Source organism: Labrus mixtus, chromosome 8 (genome assembly GCF_963584025.1).
Source record: "Labrus mixtus chromosome 8, fLabMix1.1, whole genome shotgun sequence".
NCBI classification, from domain to species: Eukaryota; Metazoa; Chordata; class Actinopteri; order Labriformes; family Labridae; genus Labrus; species Labrus mixtus.
This window is the reverse complement of record NC_083619.1, coordinates 25,484,944-25,511,927: the sequence shown is the minus strand read 5'-3', so window position 1 is coordinate 25,511,927 and position 26,984 is coordinate 25,484,944. Positions and strand designations below refer to the sequence as shown.

Below are 26,984 nucleotides of genomic sequence, written 5' to 3'. Positions count from 1 at the left end.
GATTAAAATGTTTCCACTCGCCGGACTGTGATCTAATAAATCTTCACCTAAAATATATTTATAAAACAGACTTCCCTCTTTTTTGTGAGGCTGTGTCTCTACTTTCTCTGTTTGGATGACGTTTTCTTATCCAAATAGCAGTAATATTTATCTACTTAAGACAGGCAAAAATATCAAATGTACATTTGTCCGTCATCTTCTAAACTGTGTCCGTCTTTGAAGTTCTCCCTAAAGAATATCTCGTTCATTTTTAATGCTGGACTGTACACGACTCTTTCTCCCTCTGTGGCTCCTCTCTGCAGAATCATAAAGTTTCTCTGATGGTACGTCAGGGGATGCAGAAGTGGCTCGGCTAATTTGGACAGTCTTGTGCTCATCTATCATTAACGATGTCTCACTTTGTTTCCTTTGCAGAAAATTCTTACATATTTGGCTTTCCTTCTCAGCGTCTAGTTATCCAAGATTCCCTAGTTCAATGAGGGAGACTGACCTCTGTTTTCTCCTCTCCTTGGGATATCCGGAGAAAATCAAAAACATTACTCAAAATAAAGAAGCTTTTGATTGGCCTGGTGGTCCCTTGTTTTATCAACAGAGACGTGAACAAATGAAACCATCTTAAAGCTCTACAACTCGTTTTTTTTTCCAGGTAGGACTCCATCCTCTGAGCCCCGACGGCTGGCTTCCCTCGGCAGCTTGTTAGATGATCAGCACTGGCACCATTTGGCGTTCGAGCGGCGCAGCTCTCACCTCAACCTCACGGTGGACAAACACACAGAGAGGGTTCAAATCCCTGCAGAGTTCAGCCACTGGGACATCAAGCAGGTGGGCTAAAACCCAGAGGAAAACCAGTTAACACACATAGTCTACAATATTTTAGATCATCAAAAACACACACTACATTCTGGACATGTCTGTATCTTTTTGCCCCCATACAGCTGAGTGTAGGCGCAGTTCAGAGTCCGGCTTCTCAGAAACAAATCGCCTCCAAGAGGAACTTCCATGGCTGCCTGGAAAACCTGCAGTTCAACGGCCTGAACCTGATAGAGCTAGTAAAACACAAATACCACCAAGTTACAGTAATGGTAAGTTAAATAAGCTGAATACAGCCACTTTCACTGCTGTTTAAATCTGTTGTTGTCATGAAAGGATACTGACAAGTGTCAGCTAGGCCTACTTTTCAGTTTCATCTGAGAGTTGTGGGGGGGGGGGGGGGGGGGGGACAATTACAGGACAAGAGCCACAAAAACATCAGCCACATGAAATTCCTTTTGGACATTCATATTCTCATCGAGTATTTTGCTTGTTGTTTTTGTGAACTGTTTTTTTTAAACGCTTACCAATTATTCAACACAGTGTTTACTGAACTACAGGGCAGCGTGTATATCTCTCTGTGATACTTTCTCGTGGGTTGTGTTTTATTTCGTTTTAAGTGAAAGGATTGTTTGATTTGTTCTTCTGTACTTGTTTTTTTTATTGATCCTGCTAGTGTAAATGTAATCCCCTGTGTGTGTGTGTTGTAGTCCCCTCTTTTTTTCCTTCTGGGATTCAATTTAAGTGGTGAAATATTGGCTTCCCCACTCAGGCAGTGTAGTCGCTGCCTGATGGTGCTGCTGCTGTCAAATGAAGCCAGAACAAAGGAATGGAGACGCTTCTTAGACTCCTTACTAATGTCTTCTCATCTCGGGCTATTAGGATATTCAGATGTTTCTACATTCACAATGAGCGGGAGCAAGCTCATCAGGCGGAGGGCTGTGAAGCGTTTCTGCAGGGGGCTAATAAATGTTCTCTCATTACAGTAGAGGCCCGGGCAGCACAGAAGAACATGAATTCTTTGTAAAGAGGTTCACAGATTCCACATGCATGGCTGAAGATCTAATCGAGGCAATTTTTATGATGTGGCTCTTAAGGTGCTAGCGACAAAGTTATGGTCCAATTTAATACAGCGACTAAATGGTGCTCTGCAAAGGGGGATTAATACAAAAGAAATACCAATGTGCATGAAGAGGAAATGACATGTCTTCCTGTAGACTTTTGAGGGTTTTTTAAGGTAACTTTTAAGAGCGTGTTGTGCACCATCACTGCCCACTCCAACATGAGCTATTGTGTATCACTCTAACTGCACCACGAAGGGCTTTTAGATGTCATCTGTGTTTCCGGAGCATTGCAAAGATAGCAGACGGATATTCCCAGCAGAGAGCCTTGGCTTCAATTTATTACTTCTGCAGTCTTAGCAAAGGACCCGGTGTCATTACCACCACTCAAGACAATGGACTGTAACAGAGATGTCTAGATATTGTAGGAGTGGGCTTACTGTGTGCTCTGCCTTATTTCTTATCGCCTTAACCTCCAAGCTAGGTGACTTTAGCATTTTAAGTTTGCCTTCCTAATCTTATTCTAAGCCTGTTATCATTATGGAAATCCTCTATAGTGCCCTCTTTAAGGAGACTCGCTGATGAGATCATCATGACACGGGGTCACGTCGACACGCCCTCTGCAGCTGATTAATATTCATGTTTTATGTTGTTTGTAGTAATCAGTCTTTCTGTCCCTCCCTCCTCCCTCTCTCTCTCTCTTCTCTCTGTTTGTTTCCCTCTCAGGGCAATGTGACCTTTTCTTGTGCTGAGCCGGTTTCTGTTGCCGTGACGTTTCCCGGCCCGCAGAGCTTCCTCCAGCTGGCGGCGGCGACAGCGTCCTCCTCTGGGGGCGTGTCCATTGGGTTTCAGTTCAGGACGTGGAACAAGGCCGGGCTTCTGCTCACCTTTGAGCTAGCTCGGGAAGGGGGCATGGTCTGGTTGTACCTGAGTGAGGCCAGACTCTGGCTGCAGATCCATAAAGCTGGCAGGGCGCTGCTGGAGATAAGTGCAGGTCTGTTTCTTTAAACACAGATGTTTTATCAAGGAAGCAGGAGCTGCCCCTTGATTTCTGTGTCATGGCTTAGTTTCATCTAGTGACAGTTTTGCTTACCAAGCTATATCAATATTATGCAAATACAAGGAGGTGGGGTTCGAACCCACGATGACTTTTGCCCATTGGAGCTTAAGTCCAACACCTTAATCACTTGGCCATCCTGGTTTCATTTTAGCATTTTTTTTGTTGTTTTTTTGATGTTCCTAATCGAAAGCAACTAAAAACCTCCTGTAATCACTCACGAGTGTTTTCTTAACTTTTAACAGTGAAAAAGAATGTAACCCAATACCTTCAAACCTATCTATTCTCCCAGGCATACAAAGATAACTCAGCTCCAGCTCTTTTGACCATTAGATAGACCGAAAGTTACGGCAACCGCAGTGGTTCGGCTTCCAAAACAGCCCTCAAAAAGCCAATGGGTGATGTCATTCAGACTTCATCAAAGTTTCTAAACATATATGGGAGAGTGCAATGAAATGAAAGTTCCAATTCTTGATAGGATGTTGCTACTTCCAATAAACAGCAGGACAAAACTGACAGCAGATTTTATGACGTTACACAAATCAAGGCACGACCTTTCTGAGACTAACCTGTTGATCATCAACCAACATTTACAGATTTATTTACAGAAGTCCAACGCCTTAACCACTCGGCCATCCTGGTCACATGCACCAAATATATTCAGCAGAATTAAATGCAGAATAAAAACCTTTCAGTTAGCACTCAGGACTGGTGTTTAGGGCAGGACGTAGGGTTCATTTTCTACAGCTGATCAGGTAGTTAGCTTAGCATACTAGCATCCCTATCCCTGCCATGCAGGTTTGCTTTAGTGACTTTTTTTTACTGGGTCAAAACAGAAAGCACCTTAAAAGTAGCTTTAAAAGTTTCACCCTCCCGAGGTCAAATTGTAATTTTTGGTCACAGTGGTGCATCAGTCATACTGTATTATGTGTCTTGTAGTCACATTATAAAACCATTTTCATTTTCACCACAAGTTTATCATGACTTTACACAGGTGCGGCCGAATTCACCCCTGCCCCTCAAACTTTCTCAGTGGGCCACTGCTAATGCTCATTTCCAAAGCTCTGGTCACACACCGTCATCACTATGGCAGACTGCTGAGCAGCCAATGGCACTTCACGATGACTCGTTTGTGTTCTTGAGCAAAGTAGTCAGCAAGAAAAATAGAGGAGATAATGAGATATTGATTTATTCCTTCAACTCCAAAGAACACACAGATTGACACAGCTGGTGCAGCCCAGCTTGCACTTGTTGCAGGTCAATGAAACAAACAAAGGAAGCAGGCTGCAAAGAAGACTGCTGTGTGATCTGCACTCATCTACTCCTGATGGCTTGTGCAATCTATTTGCATCTCTGCTTCCCAACAGCAGCCAATCGTTGCACAGATCAGCAAGTAAAGCTAAACTTTTCCTGATTAAGCTCCTCAATACAATCAAAGTAGGACACAAACATGACATTACTGTTTCTAGATGGCAGTTGGGAGCTTGTGTGTCAGGTTTTGATTTGTTAAAATATGTGATTTAAATAGATCAATGTGCATTGTGCAGCCATAAACAAATGGTGAGGGAATAAATTACCCAGTGTGTTTCACTGTTTATAGATTTCTTTGGTTTGCAGGTTCCGCTCTGAATGACGGTCAGTGGCATTCAGTGGAGCTAATTTCAAGACGAGGCCGTCTGAGCATCGCTGTGGATAGAGAGGATGGAGGCAGCGCTCAAGCCAGTCCCTCATTCCCTGTCGCCATAGAAAGTCAGCTCTTTTTTGGAGGTAAAAACGAGACAGGTCTACTGTATTCATCTTTAAAATAAAATCCTGTTAAGTCTTAACAGCCATGTGGAAGTAGATAAATACTCAAATGATCTGAAAGATCAAAAGATTGTTTCATTAAATATGTTTTATTCCGTATAAGTGTGGATTTCTCTCCGATCATACAAAGTTGAATTTTCAATTATTGGTAAAATTCATATTTATTATACTGTGTAACTGTTTTTGCCTTTCAGTATTTTTGGATTTCATCGTACTGTAAATGAGTCAGCTCACCTCTAAAAACACATTTTGAATAGTAACTTTCTTGTCTCTAACTCCTTTTTCAGGATGTCCTGCTGAAGAGGACAGTCAGCAGTGCAGAAACCCCTTCAATGTCTTCCAGGGCTGTATGCGTCTCTTAACTCTGGAAAACCAGAACGTGGACTTGATTTTGGTGCAGCAGAAGCAGCTGGGAGTGTACAGCAACCTGCAGATTGACATGTGTGGAATCCATGACAGGTGAGTCTCCAAAAAATGTGTTCTTTGATATGTGTTAAGACACATACAGTACCCTTTTTGGCTTGTGATGTGTGATCAATCAAGAACCTATGGCGTACTTATTTGACACACAGATATCAAGGTCTATTATGTACTGTAGATACCAGAGACTATCAGTCAATCATGGAGGAAGATATTTCCTGCATCACCATCAAAAGAGAACTTCACTCTGATAAAGGAAAGTCAATGCAGAGACATCACACTTTGAGCAGGACCTATTGTGTGTAAGTGTCTGAGCAATCAATGCTGTGCCAATCCTTAGTGGGACTGAAACCTTTAAATGATTTTAAGATGCACAATCCACTTGCTTTTACATGTACCAGGAGTGGGATTTGAACCCACGAGGACTTACATCCATTGCATCTTGAGTGCAACGCCTTAACCACTCGGCCATCCTGGTGATGTGATTAAGTGCCGGACACAAACCCTGGAGAAAATACAACTATAGTTGCTGCTTTATCCAACCGTATATTTTGATACTTAAACGACTACTTTTTCTTTCCCACTTTGGTACAAATATTCAGGAGAACCAGCCTTCAAAGAACACAACAATGTGACCCTCTCTGTGCACAGTTTTTAGGTTCCTTGTTATTCAACTACAAGGAGTGGAGTTTAAACCCAAGAGGACTTCTGGCCCTTGGATCTTGTGTCTAAAACTTGAATCATTGAACCATCCTGATGACGTTATAACAATAGACATCAACGGGAATTACACTGATATCCTACCAAAATAGTTTTTGTCCCACAGACTTTTGGGCATGTTGGGCTATTCTTCTCTTTAATTTGACAGGGACATAGTTGTGAGAGGTGTTAATACCTTGTTGAGATAACAAATCAGTTTAATGTAATGGAGGATGGAGTCAAACAACAGACCCCCTCATGAACTGTCTGAATAACTTCCAAATTGCACTTCAGAGACATGTGGAAATGGTCCATCTTGCCTTAACCAACATGCCAACTTAGTGAGACCCCATCATTGGAAACCCAATCTTGTTTTCATGTAACAGTTTGAAATATTCAGATATCACTCTCCTTGTACCAGTTACCAGGAGTGGGGTTAGAACCCACGAGGGCTTTGGCGTTAAGGCCAACGCCTTAACCACTCGGCCATCCTGGTGACTGTGATGAAATGTAATATTGTGACATTTCTGGAATCTTATAACTTTCTTGAAAGTCACACTGCGACAGTGATCTCATAATCTTGGATATCACATGCATGTCCACTGTGTGACGAGGTACCTTGTTATTGGAGGCTGTGAGGCAAGTCAACATGCAGCAACAGTGCGGTAAGCAGTGTGCATCAACCTGATCAAGCGGCTCTTGCCATCGTGGCGTTCATGTGCATAGGAAGAAAAAGAAGAGGAATTGAAAAAAGTGGAGAAGGCCGTGGTCAGTGAGAAGAGGCCATAATGGAATGTCAGTGTTCTCCACATGCCGTGGTAACTTAAAGAAATAAAACTGTGATTTGACAGAAAGTAGCAGCTCGATTGTTGTTTTGTCAAACAGAGGAACGTTTAGTTGGTTTGGTCCATGAATGTTTTCGTTGCATAACAGTTTGTAAGAGGCAATTCTTTGTTACTTTAAAACATTTTTCTTTCCTGCTGTGGTAATATATGTGTGATTTGAAGTAGGGCAGCATTTAAGAGAGAAACCCCTCCAGGGTACAAACAGATACACTCAAAACTACAATGAGCCTGCACACCAACTCAGAGAATCTCTCTTGCGGGATTTAAAACTTTTGTTAAATGAAGACAGTGGTGTGAGGATTGTATTTCCACTGATATTTGCAGTTGGCTCTTCTGTTTTGGTTCTGTTTCCACAAGAATCCAGTCATGTGTAATATACAGCCACGTCCGAATCTAAGGCTCTTTTTCCCCTCTTGAAAATGTGGAGGTTGTTTTTGCTTCAGACCATCATTTTGACAGACATGTTTGAGTCTTCAGATGTAGTTATATTATATATCTCAGCTGTTGTCTCTCTCTTTTCCATTTGTCTGTCTTTGATTGGCACCTCAGGCCATACATGCAATTACAATAATGTGTGGGTAAAAAAAACGTCAAGTTCCATGACAGAAATGTAATTGCCATTGGAGCTATGTCTGTATGGATAGAGATTTATTATGTTGTATAAAAGTCGGGTTGGAATTGTGCATAGACCACATCGACATCTAGAAATTAACCGACTGTGAAGATACTGACTATAAACAGGAAGAAAGAAAAAGACAAAAGGCAGAAAAAGGGTATTGGTTTTAGTGTCTGGCAATGGAAACAATACTGAGCATTTCTTATCCTGTCAAAGAGATGGTTTAAAGAGTCAGCCATTTTAAATTTGAGGGAAAAAAACCTCTTCGATAGTTGGGGAATATACATGTTAATACCAAATCTGTCATTGGTTTTGATATACAAGCTCAAATCAAAGCAACAGAATACTCTCTGTCTGTTAAATTACATCTGCTGGCAACAATTGAAGATTGACAGAAAAGGTGGTTTGGTAGGGACATGCAGCAAGGAGCTTTTGTGAACTTACTCTGGCTGTTGCATAAGAACTCAGACGTAAGTGGTACCTGCACTACAAGACCAGTTCCAGGGACCCCATGCAGTGTTTTTAAGATTCAATTTTTTATAACGAGGGATTGCTGTGGCTCGCTGAGTTGGTCTCTGCCAATTTGAAGGTTGGTGTTTCAATCCCAGGTCCTGCAGTCCACTTGGCAAAGTAAGACGTTATTCATAAAGCATTTTTAAAACACTTACAAAGTGCTTCACAGATAAAAGCAATTAAAAAATTCATACAGTGGGAAAAATGCACACAGATAAATCACACGTCGACCAAGGCAAAGTTAAGAACAGGAAAACATACGCACGCACGCACACACACACACACACACACACACACACACACGCGCACACACACAAAAGATTAGGCACAAGAAAGGGTTTTTTTGGTTACATGAAGGCTTGTCTGTACAGGTGAGTTTTTAGATGCTTCTTGAAACTATCCAAAGATTCTGCTGATCTGAAGGTTGATTCCAAAGAGTGGGGGCTAAAACAGCGAAGGCACGATCACCTTTTGTTTTGTAATTAGAGCGGGGGATGGAAAGAGAAGGCCAAGATTAGATGATCTGAGTAGACGAGGGGTAGGATATGGTACGAGGAGGTCAGAAATGTAGCTGGGGGAGTGGTTGCATAGGAAAAAACGCTGAACCCCAAAAACTATCAGCACAGCATAGCCAACAGCTGTCAATGTGTAAGAATGGAATTAAAACTGACAGGCACTTTATGTAGGATCTTCTGCCATCAGTATGAATGGATGAACTTGACATGTATTGTAAAACTGCTTTGAGAGGTCAGACGACTAGAAGAGTACATATGTACAGTCCATTTATCATTTAGCGTTTGTAAGTATACCCATAATTCATGCAAGTAAAGAATCATGAAGAAACTGAACCTGAAATGTTCAGGGTGAGTCAACAATGAAAAGATAATAAATGAAAGTATAAATAGATAAACATTGCTGCTGTTATCGTTCCTATCAGGCATAGACACCAGAGAGAGAGAGGGGGAGAAAAAGAGAGAGAGGGAGAAAGAGAGAGAGCGAGAGAGTGAGAGAGCAGAACAGATCGTTTGCTGTTTTTGTGTCATGCAAAATAGCATCACAATTAATGAGACAATTACAGCAATTATAAAACCCTCCTCAAGGGAACAGTGTACACACACACACACACACACACACACACACACGCACACACACACACACGTCGTCTATACAGTTAACTGCATGCAGGCGGCACCAACATATGCACAAACATTGAATGAAACACATTTATTTGCAAGATAGGGAGAATCTGCTCGAGTGATTTTAATTAAATATCTGCATTAATCAGATCATCATTCAGCAGAAAAGCCTTCCTGCACAGATCTGACTGCTCACTGAAATACAATGATTTAAAAAAAAGCTGTTTTCAGTAAAGAGAGAGAGAGAGAGAACGAGAGTAAAAAATCCACCATATGCTCCCTCGCTGTAATCCTGCTTATTGAATTTTAGGCCCATGGGATACACTGTGCTGTAAAGCCGGCTGGAAAATGGACTCAATGACACAGCATCAATGTGGCGGTCATACGTCAGAGCAGGTTATTATATCTGCAGTGTGTTTTATGATTGTTGCCAGCAGCACAGAGTATTATAAGCCAGATCAAATACTCCTTTAAGACACAAACGGAGCTCAAAGCCACGAGGAGACTCACCATTACAACATTAGTTCATAAGTTCAAACCCCCTGAGTAATATCAAATCTCCTCAAGGCCTTATAGAAATGTTAGCTTAACGTAAAACATTCACAGTAATCAGATGATTTTCTTTTACTTAATGAAATGGCTGCATCCATTTTCATACAGCTCTGTTCTTTTTGTCCCTTTCTTTTTGTGGCGGCTGTGGCTCAGTTGGTCATCTCTCAACTGGATGGTCGAGGGTTTGATCCCCAGCTCCTGCAGCAACATATCCGATGTGTCCTTGTGCAGGACACTCAGGCATCAGTTTAATTTACTACCCTCTTAAATCACTAAGGACAAAAATGTCCATGCCAAAAAAAAACTGCTATAAAAATACAACAGATTGATATTTTTTTCTACTTTTTTCTGCATACATCTCTTAAGCAACTTCAGCCCTGCTCAAAACTACCAAACATTCAATCATTTTTAGGAATTTAACCCTTTAAATGCCAGTTTGATTACTTGATGTCACTGTTGTTATTTGTGAAAAAAAACACTAAAATGAATAACAAATTCATTCATTCTTCATCCTTGGCGTATGAATGTGTATGAATGGGATTAGTTACTTCTGATGGTCTCACTACATAGCAACCACCATTATCAGTGTAGGTGTGACCTGCGGTATAAAAGGGCTTTGAGTAGTCAGAAGATTAAAAAACCGCTATACAAGCTCAAGTCCATTTACCATTCCCCACCCATGTCTCATTCTTTCTTTTCATCCTCGTGGTGTTCAGGCTTTTTGCTCAAATATAAATTTGAACAGAGACAGTCCACACACCGTCTTCGTAGCATTTAGCTGTTTTTTTTTGCTGTTGTTACAAGAATCTGACTTTCCAAACTGAAATTACATAAACACATTGAAATCGGAAGAACGACTTCCCGACTGGGAAACTGGGACCATCCGAGGAAAAAATGAATACTTACATCAGCATGTAAAGGTCCTTTAATCAGTGATGAGACACACCTGTGCAGGTAACCACATGCATGCCTCCCCCCTAATATTTGTCTGTAATTGAATATAGTTTATCAGAACAATGTTATCAATCAAGACTCCCGCCTGTTCTCCTTTTGTTCTCTGTGTGTGAGTCCTTCCTTATATTGATTCACTGATGTTCATTTAACATGCTGGAAGCTGTGGTACGTATATTAATATGAGGCTGTGACAGAGCTGTACTGGTTTGTGTGATCACCTCTCTCTGTCTTCCTCACTACTCATAACAGTGTCTCACTTTAGGAGGTCTCTTACAGGCTAAGATTCTTTGTGAATAACTTTTATCTTTACAAGGATTTAGTCTTCACTTTAAGGGGAAATTCTTAGAAAATGTCCGGATTCTTAGCATTTTGTCACTATGAGCAGCTATTTGTACTTCGGAAGCTTTGTAAATACGGCCCCTGATCTGTGGGAGCCTCGGAGCGGGAGTCTGAAGCTGTTCCTGTAAATGACATTTCTATGGCTGTGTGCTCTAGATGAGACTGTTTGCGGTCTGACTCAGCTGGTTATCCATCTGTGACTCTGCAATGTTTGCTCTCTGTGGAAGTAACTGTTAGTCTGAAGCTATCACTGTGAGCTTCTCATGACAAACTGAATGTGTGAGTTAGGTGGGTCAATTTGTTTGAAAGAGTGTTTGTGTGTGTGTGTGTGTGTGTGTGTGTGTGTGTGTGTGTGTAATCAGTAGAAAAGGTCTTTCAAAAGAGGCCAAGTCAGGATCAATATAACAACTGCTTGAAGTACAGTGCTTTAAGAATAATGTAATATTTATCAAAGCACAAAGCAAACAAGATGCATCAAGCTGTCAGGAAAATACAGCTAGTTATCGTCTTGGTTCTTCCCCTCTGTTTGTTTCTTTTTCTGTCTAAAGCCTAAATGCAGTAATGATATTTATCTAGTCAGAATGCAATAAGTTTAGTTCAGTATTTACATGGTTAATTGTAAAAGCATTTGCAGATTGAGTAATTCAATACATTAAGAGTTGGATTCCTGATCTTTATTATGTACGTGGATCATTTAAATGCATACACGTTAACATATAAGTGACTGTATTGTTGCTTCATGTGACTGCACCTTTGATTTGATTTGATCTGGGGAGAGAAGTGAGGAGAAACTCCGGGTGAAGTCCGAATGAAAAAATAGTTTTTCAGGAGATTTCTGCAAGTGTGAAAGCCCCTAGAGTAAAAGAGTGGAGCCACAGTTTGTTCCACCTCTCCACTCTTTGTTTTGTGACTTTGAAAGTGGATAATTCTGTCCCAGTTGATCATTTTATAAACAGTCAAACCTTTGAGTGTTTTTGGTGTGAAAGGTGAAGGATTGGAGTTCACAGAGCGTCAACTTCAACCAAATTTGAAAGACTATCTTTCTGTTAAATAAAAAGGCTTTACACACGCTACTAGTAAAACACTTTTAGCACTCTCATTTTAAACCTTTAAAAGTGACCACAAAGGGTCAAACTTTGAACCCTCACACACAGGCAGCTTTTCACATCAATGTGTCTAAAACACACTCATTGATTTGTGCGGTGTTATCATGAATCAGATGAACTGTAAAATACACCATCAGAAAGCTTTTCAGACAAGCAAACAATGAAACTTCTCTGTAAAATAAAGGGATGGGAGGTTTACTGGCATCGACTTCATTGTCCTCTTTGAAATGTTTTTTTCTGCTGTAAAAACCTGAAGAATTGTTTCCAAATGTTCGAGCTGCCAAAACAAGCAAATTGATTTTCAACTCTCCTGTCTTAGTGTGTATAAAAGTATACAGAAGAAAATATTGTTCTCTATTTTTTTTAGGGGGGGACTTGACAGCAAAAATAAATCAAGATCTGACATGCATGTCTATCAGGGTGTTGTGGGGTCATTAAACTCTCTCTCTCTCTCTCTCTCTCTCTCTCTCTCTCTCTCTCTCTCTCTCTCTCAGGTGTTCTCCGAGTCGTTGTGAGCACGGCGGTCTCTGCAGTCAGTCCTGGACCATGTTTCACTGTAACTGCTCTGACAGCGGATACAGCGGCGCTACCTGCCACAGCTGTAAGTCACCCGTCAGTCAAACATCAGCATACTGTATACTGTAAAGACTGGGGAGCAGGGCCAGACTGAACTTTAAGAGCACTTACAGGGTCCCCAATACTCCACCACAGACTCCCTCTCTCATGCATTGTGTTCGTGTCCTGTTGCCTTTAAGCACCCGTCAGGTACAGAGCACTCAGCAGACGACACGATAATTCCATTATATATCGTGTAAAGCACTCAGAAACCAACTAGGAGGACTCTGCTTGAATTGTATTTTGTCCCCAGTTTGTTGTGTGTTCAGTTAAATAGTGATCTGAACAAAAAAAAAGGCACATCTGTAAAATATTTAAGTATTAAAGCTCCTGTGAGGAACTTTGGTTTGTGATGAATTTGGCGCCCCCCTGTGGACAAAGCGGTACCCTTGCTCTATTTGCTGATCTTGTCCTGTACATGAGTAAGTAGTGTTTTCAAAAGAAAAAATCTAATCCTGCTGTTTTTTTTACTGTCAAACATATCCCACATTAAATCTTTTCCATGGAAAATGTAAACAAGCATCAAGCAGTCAATTGGAAATAAACAGTAAAAAGGTAATGTGTCTTGTAAATAACATTTAAAGGAGGGATATGTAACTCTGACACGTAGCGTTTAAAATGGGTACTGCAGTTCAAATTCAAAACATTGGAGAGAGCTGTGTCCCCCCTGCCCCCTCCTCTCTAGAGTCGATGTGCACATAGGTTACCATGACACTGAAGCTTCAGTGTTTAGCCAGCTCTACATCGGTCTGTAAACCTTTCTACATTCTAACTTTCCTCCATTTTTCTAAAAGTATCTCAAATATTTTTCCTAGTTTTGACAGCGTTCTGCTCGTGGAGCTTATCATGCAGAGGCTTTTTAGGTCAGGTTGAATCAGCTCTATCTGAACCAGTCCTCTTGCCTGCTTCCATCGCTGCAACACCTGGTTTACCTGGAAAAACCGAGGGGCATCCGAAACGGCTATGTTGAGGTGCCTTAAAACCGCCCACCTTCTACAATTCACTTAGCAGACACTTTTATCCAAAGCGACGTACATCAGAGAGTAAGAACAACACAAGCAGTTGAGGGCAGTTCTTGAGAGCTCTAATCAGTATGGAAACCATCTTATAAGTCGAAACCTTCTCCGGTCCAAACAAAAACAAGAGCATTCAGGAGCAGAATCTAAAGTTAGAAGGAGGACATACTGGCTGCTGCATTGTTGTCAGAGAAGCCAGCACTTCAACATAATATGTTTCCTTAATGTCTGATCATACACTAAGGTCACTTTATCATTTCATTCAGTACATATCTGACAGATTGCTCTTTTAAAGTTCCTGCAAGAAGGTTGTGAAGCAGACTGAAATTAATACTGATGACTCTTTATGACCTAAAAATGAAAACAAGAAAATTAGCATGAATATTGATTCTTTCTGTACAGTGTTGTTTAACGTCTGATACCCTTGCAGCAGTAATGAAGTTATTAACAACATGCTGCAGGAACAGCCTTTGTTAACAATTTCCACAGTAAAGACTCTCGATGAGCGATACATTTGACTCTAAAAAGAAAGCAGGATAAGATCTTTTTGTAAAAAAAAAATAAAAAAACACTACTTACACATGTACAGATAAAAAACAGCCATAAGACACAAGAGTTACCGCTCTGTCCACAGGGGGCGCCACAATCAACACAATCCAAAAGCTCCACACAGAATCCTTTTTATCCCTATATATTTAACTAAGACCATGTTTTTTTTCCCTAAATCTTAACCAGATCATGAACATAGCTGTAATGAAAAAACACTCATCACACGTGAGGTGGCTATGTGTGGATATTTTAAAACAATTCTGCAAACACTGAAGCAAATGATTTGCAAAAGTGTTTCCCAACCATGCCATTTATATGTAGCTGGAACAGCTTTTTTTTTTCCTTCCCTGAAATGCATTAGCTGTTGCATATTTTTGGGATTTAAGTGCAATTTTCTTGGGGACAGATTTAGAAAAAGGGGGGGAGGAAGGATGTAGAGAGCTTTTGAAAATAAAAATGGAAATTAGAAGCAAATTAGAGGCAGGAATTGTGAGGAAAAATGGAATAAAGTGCAGATAATGAATTTCCTTTCACATACACTCACTTCCACATGGAGCACTTTCAGCAAGGAGGCAAATTGAAAAGAAAATGTGATCAACAAACCAGAATTATTACTACTTTAATGCACATGGAAGCTCGAAAACGGAAAAGAGGCTTCTTTTTTTTTACATTACAAAGAAAACTGGGTTGTCAAAGATGCAGTCACCAGCCTTATTGTTTGGTAGATGCAGTTGCAAAGGTATTCAGCTTTTGAGCGTTGCTTCTGGAAATGAGTTATATCAGATCAGAGACAGAATATTTCTTGGTTTTTGTTGTAGTTTCAGCATGGAGACATGTTTCTAATGGCCTCCTTCATCCCTTATTCCCAGAATCTTCCCCTCTTACAAAGCAATGCAGGTAATAATCTGTTTGTAGGTGAGTTATATGATTGAGGGTAATGACATTGTAGCTGTGACTAACAGAGACATAATGAATCAATATATAAAACGGTGGCAGTGAGGGGGAATTTATAGGTAAGATTTATTGGTTCTATGCCGATTCCCTCGAGGCAAATCCTGGAAAAGAGACGTTCAGGGTTTTCCCGCACAGTTCGCCTCCAAGTTTTTATTTTCATGCTGATGTTTGAGTGAAACATCTTTCTAACCACACTGAGGGAATGTGATGGATTGAAGACTGGTGGCTGTGCAGGCAGAGAGATAAACAGGTGAGCAGAGTGTGGGGATCTTTAGATGTGGATTTGCCTTAAATGTCATCGATTTGACTGCAAAGGAAGCACAGAGTGTGTGTGTGTGTGTGTGTGTGTGTGTGTGTGTGTGTGTGAAAAAAAGTAAGGATGAAGACGTATGGAGACTGCCAGGAAGATGGAGGGCTGATAAAGGTCTGAAGTTTTTTTTATGGAGTCTCTGGCCTCCCGTCAGTCATTATTGTCCCCGTTACCTGGATTTATCTTTCCTTCAAAGGAGGCTCATGGAGAAAATACAAAGTGTGATTTTACTTTCAGTGCTTTGGTGGTGATAAGTTTGTACAGGATAGCAGGCGATGTGGCGTACAGTGTGTGATCTCCCTCACAGCTGATGTGTTGATGGTGACGGTGGATTTCACGCTGCAGCTGATCTCGTTATTTTTCCTCACCAGCTGTGTACGAGCAGTCCTGCGAGGCGTACAAACACAACGGCAACACGTCGGGACATTTTCACATCGATGTGGACGGCAGCGGACCAATCAAACCGCAGCTGGTCTACTGCAACATGACAGGTGACACACACACTCAAACACACACACACACACACACACACACACACACACACACACACACACACACACACACACACACACACACACACACACACAGTCTTTCATAATCACTTAATGTTTTATGATAAACATTAACATAATCATAAATGATGTTGCTCCTGTCATGATGCTCAAATCCTTTTTTTATGGCTCTCTCTTTGGTTCCCTTCTTCACTTCAGTCTCTCTCTCTCTCTCTCTCTTTTTTTCTTTATCTCGCTCTCTCTCTCACTCTCTCTCTCTTTCTTTCTCTCTCTCTCTTTCTTTCTTTCACTCTCTCTCTCTCTTTCGTTCTCTCACTCTCTCTCTCTCTCTCTTTTTCTTTATCTCGCTCTCTCTCTCACTCTCTCTCTCTTTCTTTCTCTCTCTCTCTTTCTTTCTTTCACTCTCTCTCTCTCTCTTTCGTTCTCTCACTCTCTCTCTCTCTCTCTCTTTCTCGGTCTCTCTCTCTCTCACTCTCTCTCTCTTTTGCTCTCTCGGTCTCTCGCTCTCTCACTCTCTCTCTCTCTCACTCGCTCTCTCTTTCTCACTCTCGCTCTCTCTCTCTCTTTTTCTCTCGGTCTCTCTCTCTCTCACTCTCTCTCTCTCTCACTCGCTCTCTCTTTCTCACTCTCGCTCTCTCTCTCTCTTTTTCTCTCTCTCGGTCTCTCTCTCTCTCTCACTCTCTCTCTCTTTCTCACTCTCGCTCTCTCACTCTCTCTCTCTCTTTCTCTCTCTCGGTCTCTCTCTCTCACTCTCTCTCTCTCTCGCCCACATTCATCTCTGTCTATAAATGTCTTTGTGCTTCACATCCCTCTCATCATGTTGGTTGTATTTTTCTCTCCGGTCTAAATGTATATCTTTCACACCATCTGTTTCTGTGTTCTTTATGATTTACATAACTGTATATTTATGGACGATGACATTCTTCGGTTTGTCTCTTGTCTTTGATTCTCTCTTTTTCTCTCAGTGTGTCTTCTACATCTCACACACACTCACGGGGAAGATTACACTCATGTGGTTATTAAAAACAAAACTCCAAAACAATGTTTATGAATCTGCTGTTAGAACCACATGTACTCGCTCCAATGTCCTGCTATCGAAATATGAAGATAAATTAAAATGTCTTATGATTAAAAATGGCATGAGAATAATTATGCAATTGGCCAACCATATTCAATAATGAGTGTTAAATAAAACAAAAAGTCTCTGAAATCTATGTTGCAACAGAATTTACACTTAGTGATTGCCATATAGTGAAATAAATTGTTTTTTACTTAAAGCAACAATTTGTAACTTTTCCACCTTAAAATAGTAGTTTAAAAGTTGATCTAATAATACAATAACTTTCAACAGGGAGAATGGCGTCTCTTCTATTTCCTCAAAGCACCCCGGTGTCATGTTTTCAGCACTATGTAACTTTGGCAGCGGCAAGCTATTAATATTTCTAAAACTTCATAAAAAAATGTTGAAAAGAAAGAACTAATTATTCAAAGTTCTTTGCAGAGTTTAAAACATTACAATTAGCAAAATAGAAAAAGATAAAAGATAAATAAAGAAGAATAAGAATCTTCTCCGTTTTCTTATGAAGGTTGAGCATCACAAGAAACATTGTTTATTTATAAATACATATCATTTAGCAAGATGGTATTGCAGCAGTGTTTTCCCTTTAAAGGCTTTACATGTGATTTTTTTGATCCAGCAGATGTCGCCCTTGAGCACCAGCATGAAACCAAAACAACTCGCGCTGCATTGTTGTGTTAGCATGCTAATGCTAGCGCTCTTTATTATGCTCGTATCTTCACACTGCATGTAAATTTACCTGAAATGAGCGTGATCTAGAAACACAGTTAAGCAGTGAGTACAGTATGTTATTCTTCTTTTCTCTAGTCCCTCAATTAAACAACTTTTATACGTGAGGGGAGGAGTCAGCCGGCCGTCCTGACGATGTAAACAAACTGAAGATAGGACTCTGAAAACTCTGAAAACATCACAGGCAGTGGGACTCGGGTGTTACACCCATTGTAGACAGTCATGACTCACAGAGTTATTTTCAGAGGATATACTTGATTTCTATTATATTTAAGTGTGAAAAATCACATAGAAAGCCTTTAACACAAAAAATACAAAAGTGAAATATGAAGCAGTCAGAAAAGTTGCTCTAAAGAAGTTTGAAACAGACATAAAATACCTTCAGTACTTCTAAGTGACCAGCAGAAGTCCAAACACCTTGACGCATAGTTTACATTATTTTAACATGTGTGTGTTTTCTTGTGTCTGTTTCCATCTACAGAGGAGACCACATGGATGGTGATCCAGCACAACAACACAGAGCTGACCAGAGTCCGACCGTCTCCAGGTGTGAACCAACGTTCAGTCCACTTTGACTACTCCACGAGAGAGGAGCAGTTATCAGCAGCCATCGGCCAATCAGAGCACTGTGAACAGGAGCTGTCCTACCACTGCAGGAAGTCCCGCCTCCTCAACACTCCAGGTAAGGTCCTCTATGTCTAAATTCCAAACTCAGGGATGTTCTGATGTGAAATTGTCAAGTGTGATCTGAGTCCACATGGGTCCAGACTTTCCTTTGGGACTTACCCAGAGTTCATTGCAAATTTGGTTCTAGAAGTGGGCTTTTTTTCATATTATTATTTAATTGTTTTATTATTTCCAGGCATCATGTGATGTCATGATAGTGTGTCCCGTTATCGACCACCTCAAGCCCTCACAGACTCACCAACTCACGCACTGCCGACCTGACGCTGCTAAAGTCTGTGAAGGTTCAGTGTTTAGGCTTCATTGGGGCGATTAGAATCAGGATTAGGATCAGGATCGGGTCTTCGTGTTGTGGCTCAGATGTTTTCTTGCAGAAATTCTACCACAACAAGAAGCTACACGTTTGGTCTTTGTTCTTTTTCCTCCAGACAGAAGTGGAAAAAACTTAAACTCAGACTAAATAATGAAAACAAAAAACACTGTCTTTAATCAGCTAATGAGATTTTAATGCCAAACTCCAGCTGTTACCACTGACATTATATATTTGTTTAACTTCTGCTCAGATCTTATCAGAGTTAGTCCCGAGGCATCATTTTTTACACAAAACAAAAGCTTTGGGGGAATCTACTCCCTGCGGCTCTGCACATCGTTGGGACTCTATCCAACAATCAGAATGACTCTTCGACTAATTAATGCAAACTAGTTCAGGCTTTCAGTGTTTTATTCATATTTTGAATTTAGCCAGACGGATGGATGGAGTCTGATTTGTTGAAATGTCTACTTCATTTGAAATGGACATCAAGTCCAACTTAGTCAGTCTGTGTTTCCTCTTGCTCTCTCGTTATCTCCGTCCAGTGATGAAGTGACAAACATCATGCTGGGAGTTTGAATCTGGTCGACAACAAATAACAGGGTGCATGCTCGTGTTTTGATCAACACTGTCTTTGAGGAAGTGGACTGGAAACTTTTTATGTTTAGTCATTTCAATAACATAAATGCAACATTGATTGTAGATATTCTTTAACCATAATTAATATTGTTATTTATGTTGTTGGTATTATAAAAATGGGTACACAAAACTGTAGTAAACCAGGCTTCTTATTGAAAGAGAAAGAAAATGAATAAATGCCTAAAGATTATAATGATTCCAAATAATTTTATTTGAACTTTTCCTGGTTTCACATACAAACATGTAGCAGCAACTACTGTAAGGTTTTCTCATTAAATATTTGCGGGTGCTTGCAGTTGAGACAAAAGCAATACTGTGTGATTTAAAAATGGTTAAAGTGCCCAAGGATCTGTCTTGATCTGCGACGTGGAACAGCGGCGTCAGTCGGATATCCGATATGTAAAATTTGGAGCCAGCCTCAAGCACTCGACGAACTGCAGGATTTGACACTTCTTCATTTTTCCAGCTGCTTGTTTTGGACGTCTGGTGTAAATGGCTGAAATGTTTTCTCATGTCAGACGAAATGAATCTGTTGTTGTTTTGTGTGTTTTTAGAAGGCTCTCCGTTCAGCTGGTGGTTCGGTGGTCCTGGTCCCGGTACTCTCCAGACTTACTGGGGTGGAGCTCAGCCAGGCAGCCAGCAGTGTGCCTGCGGCCTGCAGGGCGTCTGTGTGGACCCACAGCACTACTGCAACTGTGACGCAGACCGCATGGAGTGGTACTGAACTTTTCTTTTCTTACTGAAAATGTTTCTCACCATTTAAAAGTGTGCTACGTTGGAGGTATTCTTCTTCTCTTGATTAAAAAAATTCTGATTTGTAAAACCTAAAAACGATAAACCTCCAGAATGACTAAAGTTCCGTAATGGATATTTCAATCAGGAGAGACCCAAGTAAGATTTTACACTTATTTATTTAACAATTTAGAAAAAGATAAAATGTGCAATGTCTCTGGCACTTAGACTCCGTCGTTATGACTTCATGTTCTCAGAGGGGCAGCGAGGCCGACAGCAGGAGAGGTATGGCTGAATGAAGAAAAATGAATGATTGTGTGAGGGAATATAAACAGTCCTCCTGTTCGAACTTACCCTGAGCTCCTTTAGCCATCCACCCCCAAACTAACAAAAACGCTAAGAACAGCAATTCAAATTGTACTCAAACGGGCAATATTCCCAGAGAAGAGCGTCTGCTCGAAACATCCATGCAGCAATTGAAAGTAAATTTTTGAGTGTGGCGTGCTGTACTTCTGGTTTTACTTGTTTTGGACACTTATCCAGGATTCACCACTCAGTTGTTATACGCTGTTTAGGAGTAGAGCGGGTTTGTCTTTAGAATAGGTTTCCAAACTAAAGCATCAGAAAAGTTAAATATAATATTTTTCCAGGGTACATAATTTATGAATGTATGCCAGACCACACAGCAGTAAACTGTCCCAGTTTAACTTTGGCAGTAAAGAAAACAGAATAATCGGTCTGATAGAATTCAGAGTTTTGGCATTTCCTCTAGTTGTAAGCAACCGTGCCACTGCCTGACCTGCTTCCTTCTATCATTTCCCAGTACAAACTGTTTGTTCGGTGGTCTATTTTTACAGACCGGAGCTGCCATTGCTGCTCTTCAATATTTCATCAGACTCACAAAGTGCTGTAAACAGTTCCCCGCTTCCAGTCCTCCCAGCCCTGGATGTATTTTTGTCGACAACTTTTTCTCAGCAACAGGAGCTAACGGGGAGGATTAGCTTTGGTGGGAAGAGCTGCATGTGGGCGTCGATGGACAGCAGGCGTCTGGTTTTTAGGAGGAGTTGTTCCAGAAACTGTCTCAGATGGATGTTGACTTGTCAGGATGGTTAGAATTCAGTTGTGGGAATAAATAGTCCTCCGAGAGATTGCACCTTCACACTGCAATGTTTACATCACCTTGTAACAACATGTAATATTGTCCTGAGAGTGATGCAACAGAAAAACAAAGCTGTTGAATCTACACAAGAAGATAGAATAGACTAGAATTACTGTTTTTCTTTGTGCTCGCTCCATCTCCTCCTACTTTTTGTTTTTTTGTTAAACTTCTCATGATTTACTGCTTCTTGACATTTCTCTCCCTTATTCCTTCTCTTTCCCTGCAGGGCGGAGGACTCAGGCCTGCTCACCCATAAGGAGAGCCTCCCTGTCAGGTCTCTGGTGCTGGGTGACGTCCAGAGGCCGGGCTCAGAGGCCGCCTACAGGGTAGGAGCTCTGCGTTGCCACGGAGACAGTAAGTCCGCTTCTCTTCCTTTTATGGAGGTTAATTCTGTCACTCGCTTATTTTGTCAAACTGCGTGACAGCAGAAGATGTTCACACATCAGAACTGATTGGCCATTATCCAGTACCAGGATGTACCAACTATACAGAAGACTAATTTTAGATCTAACTTATGACCGGGTTTACGCACTACTTACATTTAACCAGCTGAGATAGTTCAAGTGCAGTCAGAGGTTGTAACTTAAACCTTTCACCTAGCTTGTAGTAGGTGTTAAGTCCTCTGTAAAATACAGTTGTCATGGTGATCGTTTTCAAAGGAGGTATAAATTGGAGGATGAGGTAGAGCAGACTGGCCGTGCATTCTCCACATTATGAGCAGAGGTCATTTAATCCGTCCAATAATAGAGTACTGTTACATTACCTGATGTCGTAGATGACGATTAAACTACTTGATGTCACGGTTATTTAACACTGGATGTGGATTAAGATTGTCGATATTATGGAGATTTTGTAGGGAGATTTGAAAGTTGGAAAAGTGAAACAATTCTCTGCTATATTTTCTGACCTAAATACACAAACTTTACTCAGAGTAAAAAATTTGTCCCTGGAACACTGTTTGGAGCTAAAAAGCTTCCAGGAGAGTTACTGTTTCACTGTTGCGGGCCCACCACCATAACTTCTCTAGTAGCATTTTATCTTCAAACAGTGTTATAGGGACCAAATGTTCCTCTGAGGACAGTTTGTGTTTAGAGTTATGAACATATACCACAGAATCTGTACACTTCTACAACATTCACATTTCTCTACCAAAACTCCATAGTGCACCTTTAATGGTATTAATGTTGAACTATTGTTTTCTGCAAAGTCAACATGGGTGACAAAAAAATTATAAAAAGGTATAAAACTGAAAATCCCTTGAAGTTATTAAGATGTGTATTACAGCTGTGCAGCATTGCAACATTTACTTTTGGTAACTTGAGTAAAGATTGGCTTATTTGTTGTGTTTTTTGTTGCTTTGCTCTGAAGAACATTTCATGGGAATCCATGTTTAGATGGCTACATAATAATAACTTTATTATAATAATAACTTTATTTTTATAGCACCTTTAAAAACACAGGTTTACAAAGTGCTTCAACAAACAGCAAATGCAAAAACAAGAACAAAGCAAACTAAACCAAACACAGAAGAACATAAACAAAAGCAAGAACATAACAAATGCAAAATACAAAAAATGATTAAAAAATACAATTCAACAGAAAAGAACCCATGTGTGCTTGTGACAAAAATATCAAGGCTAAGCTAGAATCATTAGTACTATGACTTGCAGGCTAACAGTATTAGTTAATGTGATTTCCACTTTAATCAGAGATGTTTTTTTGTACTGTGTATTTCAGAGAATTTCTGGAACGCTGCGTTCTTCGACAAAGAGACGTCGTACCTCCACTTCCCCACCTTCCACGCCGAGCTGAGCGCAGACGTCTCCTTCCTGTTTAAAACCACGGCCGCCTCCGGTGTGTTCCTGGAAAACCTGGGCATCAAAGACTTCATCCGGATCGAACTGAGCTGTGAGTAAGAGCTGGAGGGTGAAGAATGAATCCGTTTCAAACGAGCTTCAAGGGGATTTTGTGTGTCTTCTAAGCCTTTTACAGTGTTTGAGAGTGTTATTTATAGGGGGGTAAGAGAAAAAAAAATCTATTTCTGTGTCAGAGTGATGCAATAGAAGGAAACTTTGGATTTCTCTGTTATGTTTCTGAACTGTGAACACTTGCACCTTAAGAAACCCTCCACTCGTCCTCACACAGCGTGTCTCATTTCTTTTCCAGTGCAGGGATTAAAGAGTATGGAGGCTGTACAGGAGAGGATGATAACACTTTCCCTATTCATTTATCTACCCTTACCTTTTTTAGATGTTCTTTGATTCACCATCAGGCTGACTGATGCAGAGTTTGTATTTCTGCAGGTACCGCTTGTGTTTCTCCTCACTTTGTATTCTGCTTTAGATTGCATTGTTTCTTGTCCTGCGATCAATTTTATCCCCCCCCCCCACACACACAGACCACAGCTGAATGCACAGCACAGTCACAAACCTCTGAGCATGCTGCTCCACACGACACCCAACACAACACATAAAAAGTAGTCTAGATAAGATCCATAAAAAAAGGGGATTCCTAATCACTGCAGTGGCTTTTATTTTTATTTTTATGCACCTTTATTTTTAATTTAGCGGCTTTATGAACTCTCAGGGGCATTTACGCCGTGACCCTCCATTAATCCCTGCCTCTTGGTGTAAGGCACACATTTATGGTAGCAATAGGGTGTCATTTGGATTATGACAGTAATAACTAACAGAGTGTTATTTATTTTTATGGGTGCCATGGAAATGTGGCCGGGTGTGAGATGTATGTTTATAGCCTGCCGTAGATCGTGTCATTTAAAATATAGCTGTATTATCCGGCAAGGTGTCCTTGTGCCTGTATGGTTATGACAGCATTGCGGCTGAACGAGGCCGCACATTTATGGGCGGCAGTAATGTGTATTGTGTGAAATGGCTTGTGTGGATGATTTGAATTAGTTATTTGGATTATGTGTAGTTTCCCTTTTGAATCTCACCACATTTTTACTTCGGTTCAGTTTCTGCTTTTTTTTGGTTCTTTTTGTGCTGTGTTGCATTTTTTTGAAGAAGTTGTTGTCGGAGTGACTGCTGCACAAACTGCCCCTCTCCTCATGAGAAATCATCGACAGTGTGGGTGTTCCTCGCTCTGAATCCTGCCACCTGCACGAGTTTGCTCTGTAACATTGTGGGCTTCACTTTGACTGAAAACAATTGCCAAAAGTGAAGTTACTACAGGATGCTGGGACTCTGTTTCATCTCGCTGTGCACCCTGGTAGTAATACATCTTCACTCTCGAGCAGCGCAGCATGAAGGATGGTGGTTTGCTCAGCCTACGCGCTCTCTTAAATCTTACGCCTTTTGTTGGAGGGAACAGAGAGAGCCGAGCAGACACCCCGAGAGGAGTAAACACAGACGCTCAGCACTGAGGAGCTGTCCGTGGTGCTGAAACAAGGCAGCAGCACAAAGGAGCTTGTTTTGGGTCCTGACTCAAGATGCTGAAACTCCTTTAGGAACTTTAACCAGCAGTGGCTTTATCATTTATATACTGACCCACTAAATAAAGCACACATCCAAGTTACGTCCATTGTAACTGAGAGTCCAACATCAAGAAAATATCAACTAAAAGTGTTGATTTTTTAAACATACTGGCTGCTCTTTCAAATTGTCACTTTGAGAATTTAATTTGTTATGAGTTGTAGTTTCATGCAATCTGTTAAAAGATTGTTATTTTGGCTTTAAGGCAAGGTCATACATTCACCACCTCGTTCATGTCCATTTGAAGGGGCTCATGTGCATGCAGAAACCGGCAGTGAGTGAGCGTTGACCCGGTCTCTTCTGTGTCATGGTTTTAGTCGCACATCTCTAAAAGATAAAAAAAAATTCCTTTAACCAGATTGTTAAATTGTCTAGTCAATTGATTGGTGAGTCAACATGACACCTCTGAATGGTTAAATTTGTACATTTACTAGGCCTGACTAAATAATTAATAAGCTCTAATGGTTGATGTGTTCTTGGAAAGCGCCATATCATGGAGACACCGTACAATTGAATAAATGGGCGTGTTTACAGTGGAATCTAGGCATGCCTGAAGGAGGAGGACGTGGGGGAGGGGTCTCTCATTAGCTGGGAACTGGCTGGCAGCATACTTGCTTCTGGCTGAGAGGGGAAATTTATGGTGGCTCCATCTGTATTTAAATTGGTGTTGAAAAGATCTTTCTCTCTTTAGTTATCTTATAGTTTGAAATTGAAGCAAAGCATCGAGGCAAAAGTAAACATTATTCAACCTTCTTTGACTTACATTGACATACAAGACATGCATTCCTATCTCACTGGAAGGTTTGAAATAACTGAAATAAAAAGTTTTAGCAGCATGCAAAGACGTTTAGCATAGCCTAGTTCTTCCATGTAATGGCGACATAACTCCTTGCCAGACTCTCAGCTCTTTTGTTTTGTTGTTATCCTGTGAGAACTTGAACCAGTCTTCTTCTGCCAGCTTTTTGTTTGTTGTGTTTTTTTTATGAATGAGTAATACGACTACATCACAGAGAGCCCCCCCCCCCCCCCCCTTCCATCTGCTTGTTAAGACTCTTTACACTGGAGTCCTTCCTGCCTGCTTGTTAAGGCTCCTGTCCCCCATGACTTAGACTTTAGGAGATGCAGCTACAATGTGAAGATTTATAACCCATTCTCAGTAAAGGCTTATGATACAACTTCAAATTAAGGCTCTCTGTAAACACACCTCCTTCGTTCCCTTCATTTGTATAAATGGGGCATAAACACTGAACGCTGCTCGTCCCTGTTTGGTTCTGACTCTGGGGAGACAGCAGACCTGTCCCAGGTGACCTCAGTGTTCTGGATGGTTTTATAGTTAATCAGAAGGTTTTTTTTTTCATTCAGCCTCCACTCTGGTGGTCTTCTCCTTCGACGTGGGCAACGGGCCGCTGGAGGTCCAGGTGGAGTCGAGCGTGCCGCTGAACGACAACCGGTGGCATCGAGTGCGAGCCGAGCGCAACGTCAAGGAGGCGTCGCTACGTTTGGACGGACTTCCTGTCGCCACACAGGAAGCTCCAGCTGACGGACACTTCCGCCTGCAGCTGAACAGCCAGCTCTTCATAGGTGAGGAGTTCAAATGTAGTACAAATTTATTCATAGTATTGTTATTTTGTTGCTTCTTTGCAAAACGTTGATATTAGAAAGCAGCCGCTTGTGATAGGGTGAATGTATGCACAAGTATCTGGGTGAATCTAGGCCTCATTACTCTACTTGATGGGGTTCGGAGAGTTTTCTCTCAAAGTCTTTCTGGAAGTTTTTCTGTCTCTCCATAACTCTGAGGCCCTCGCTTTTCAAACACTTGCCTCGTTTCTTATCCACTTCATAGCTGAGTGTTTCCATTTCTGCAGCTCCTCTTAAAGTCTGCAGCACGATAAGAGGACTTGTAGTCAATTTTCTCTTTGGGCTGAAATATCACTCACATTCTTCGTCAAGCTCACATCAGGCGATACTCTACACCAAAAAAAAGACAAGTAGAAAGTAAAGTCATATGCAAAGAGGCTGTTTTATGGTATTTACTGAGGAGGATATTCAACAACTAAAGGCAGCAGTCAAGTTCAGAGCCAGCTTGAGGCTGAAACGAACCAAGAGCTTTCTAAGAGTGCTAGAAATTAATAAAGAAGGCTAAAACAATATATATCACATTTTGCATTGGACCCTGAAGAGGTTTGGACATGTGCTGGTCACTTTTAGGGAACTTCCAGGGAAGTCTCAGAAGACTTCAGAGGCTACGGCGTTCAGAGCAGATATTCAGACGGAAGGGAAACAAGCAACACT

At 41.0% G+C, this 26,984-nt stretch overlaps 1 protein-coding gene and 1 non-coding gene across 2 annotated transcripts in view; one reads left to right on the top strand and one right to left on the bottom strand.

Annotated features, from left to right (window-relative positions):
* Positions 1-26,984, top strand: part of LOC132979529 (contactin-associated protein-like 4) — a 110,614-nt gene that overhangs the window by 59,694 nt on the left and 23,936 nt on the right. Inside the window, exons 6-17 of the mRNA XM_061045400.1 lie at positions 647-822; positions 936-1,082; positions 2,598-2,865; positions 4,546-4,695; positions 5,022-5,193; positions 12,409-12,515; positions 15,730-15,849; positions 18,159-18,359; positions 19,865-20,027; positions 21,428-21,555; positions 22,939-23,109; positions 26,055-26,273. Coding sequence (XP_060901383.1) covers positions 647-822; positions 936-1,082; positions 2,598-2,865; positions 4,546-4,695; positions 5,022-5,193; positions 12,409-12,515; positions 15,730-15,849; positions 18,159-18,359; positions 19,865-20,027; positions 21,428-21,555; positions 22,939-23,109; positions 26,055-26,273 — 2,022 coding nt within the window. The remainder of the gene's footprint in view (positions 1-646; positions 823-935; positions 1,083-2,597; positions 2,866-4,545; positions 4,696-5,021; positions 5,194-12,408; positions 12,516-15,729; positions 15,850-18,158; positions 18,360-19,864; positions 20,028-21,427; positions 21,556-22,938; positions 23,110-26,054; positions 26,274-26,984) is intronic.
* Positions 5,550-5,632, bottom strand: trnal-caa (transfer RNA leucine (anticodon CAA)). The gene has a single exon. It is a non-coding gene; the product is annotated as a tRNA-Leu (tRNA).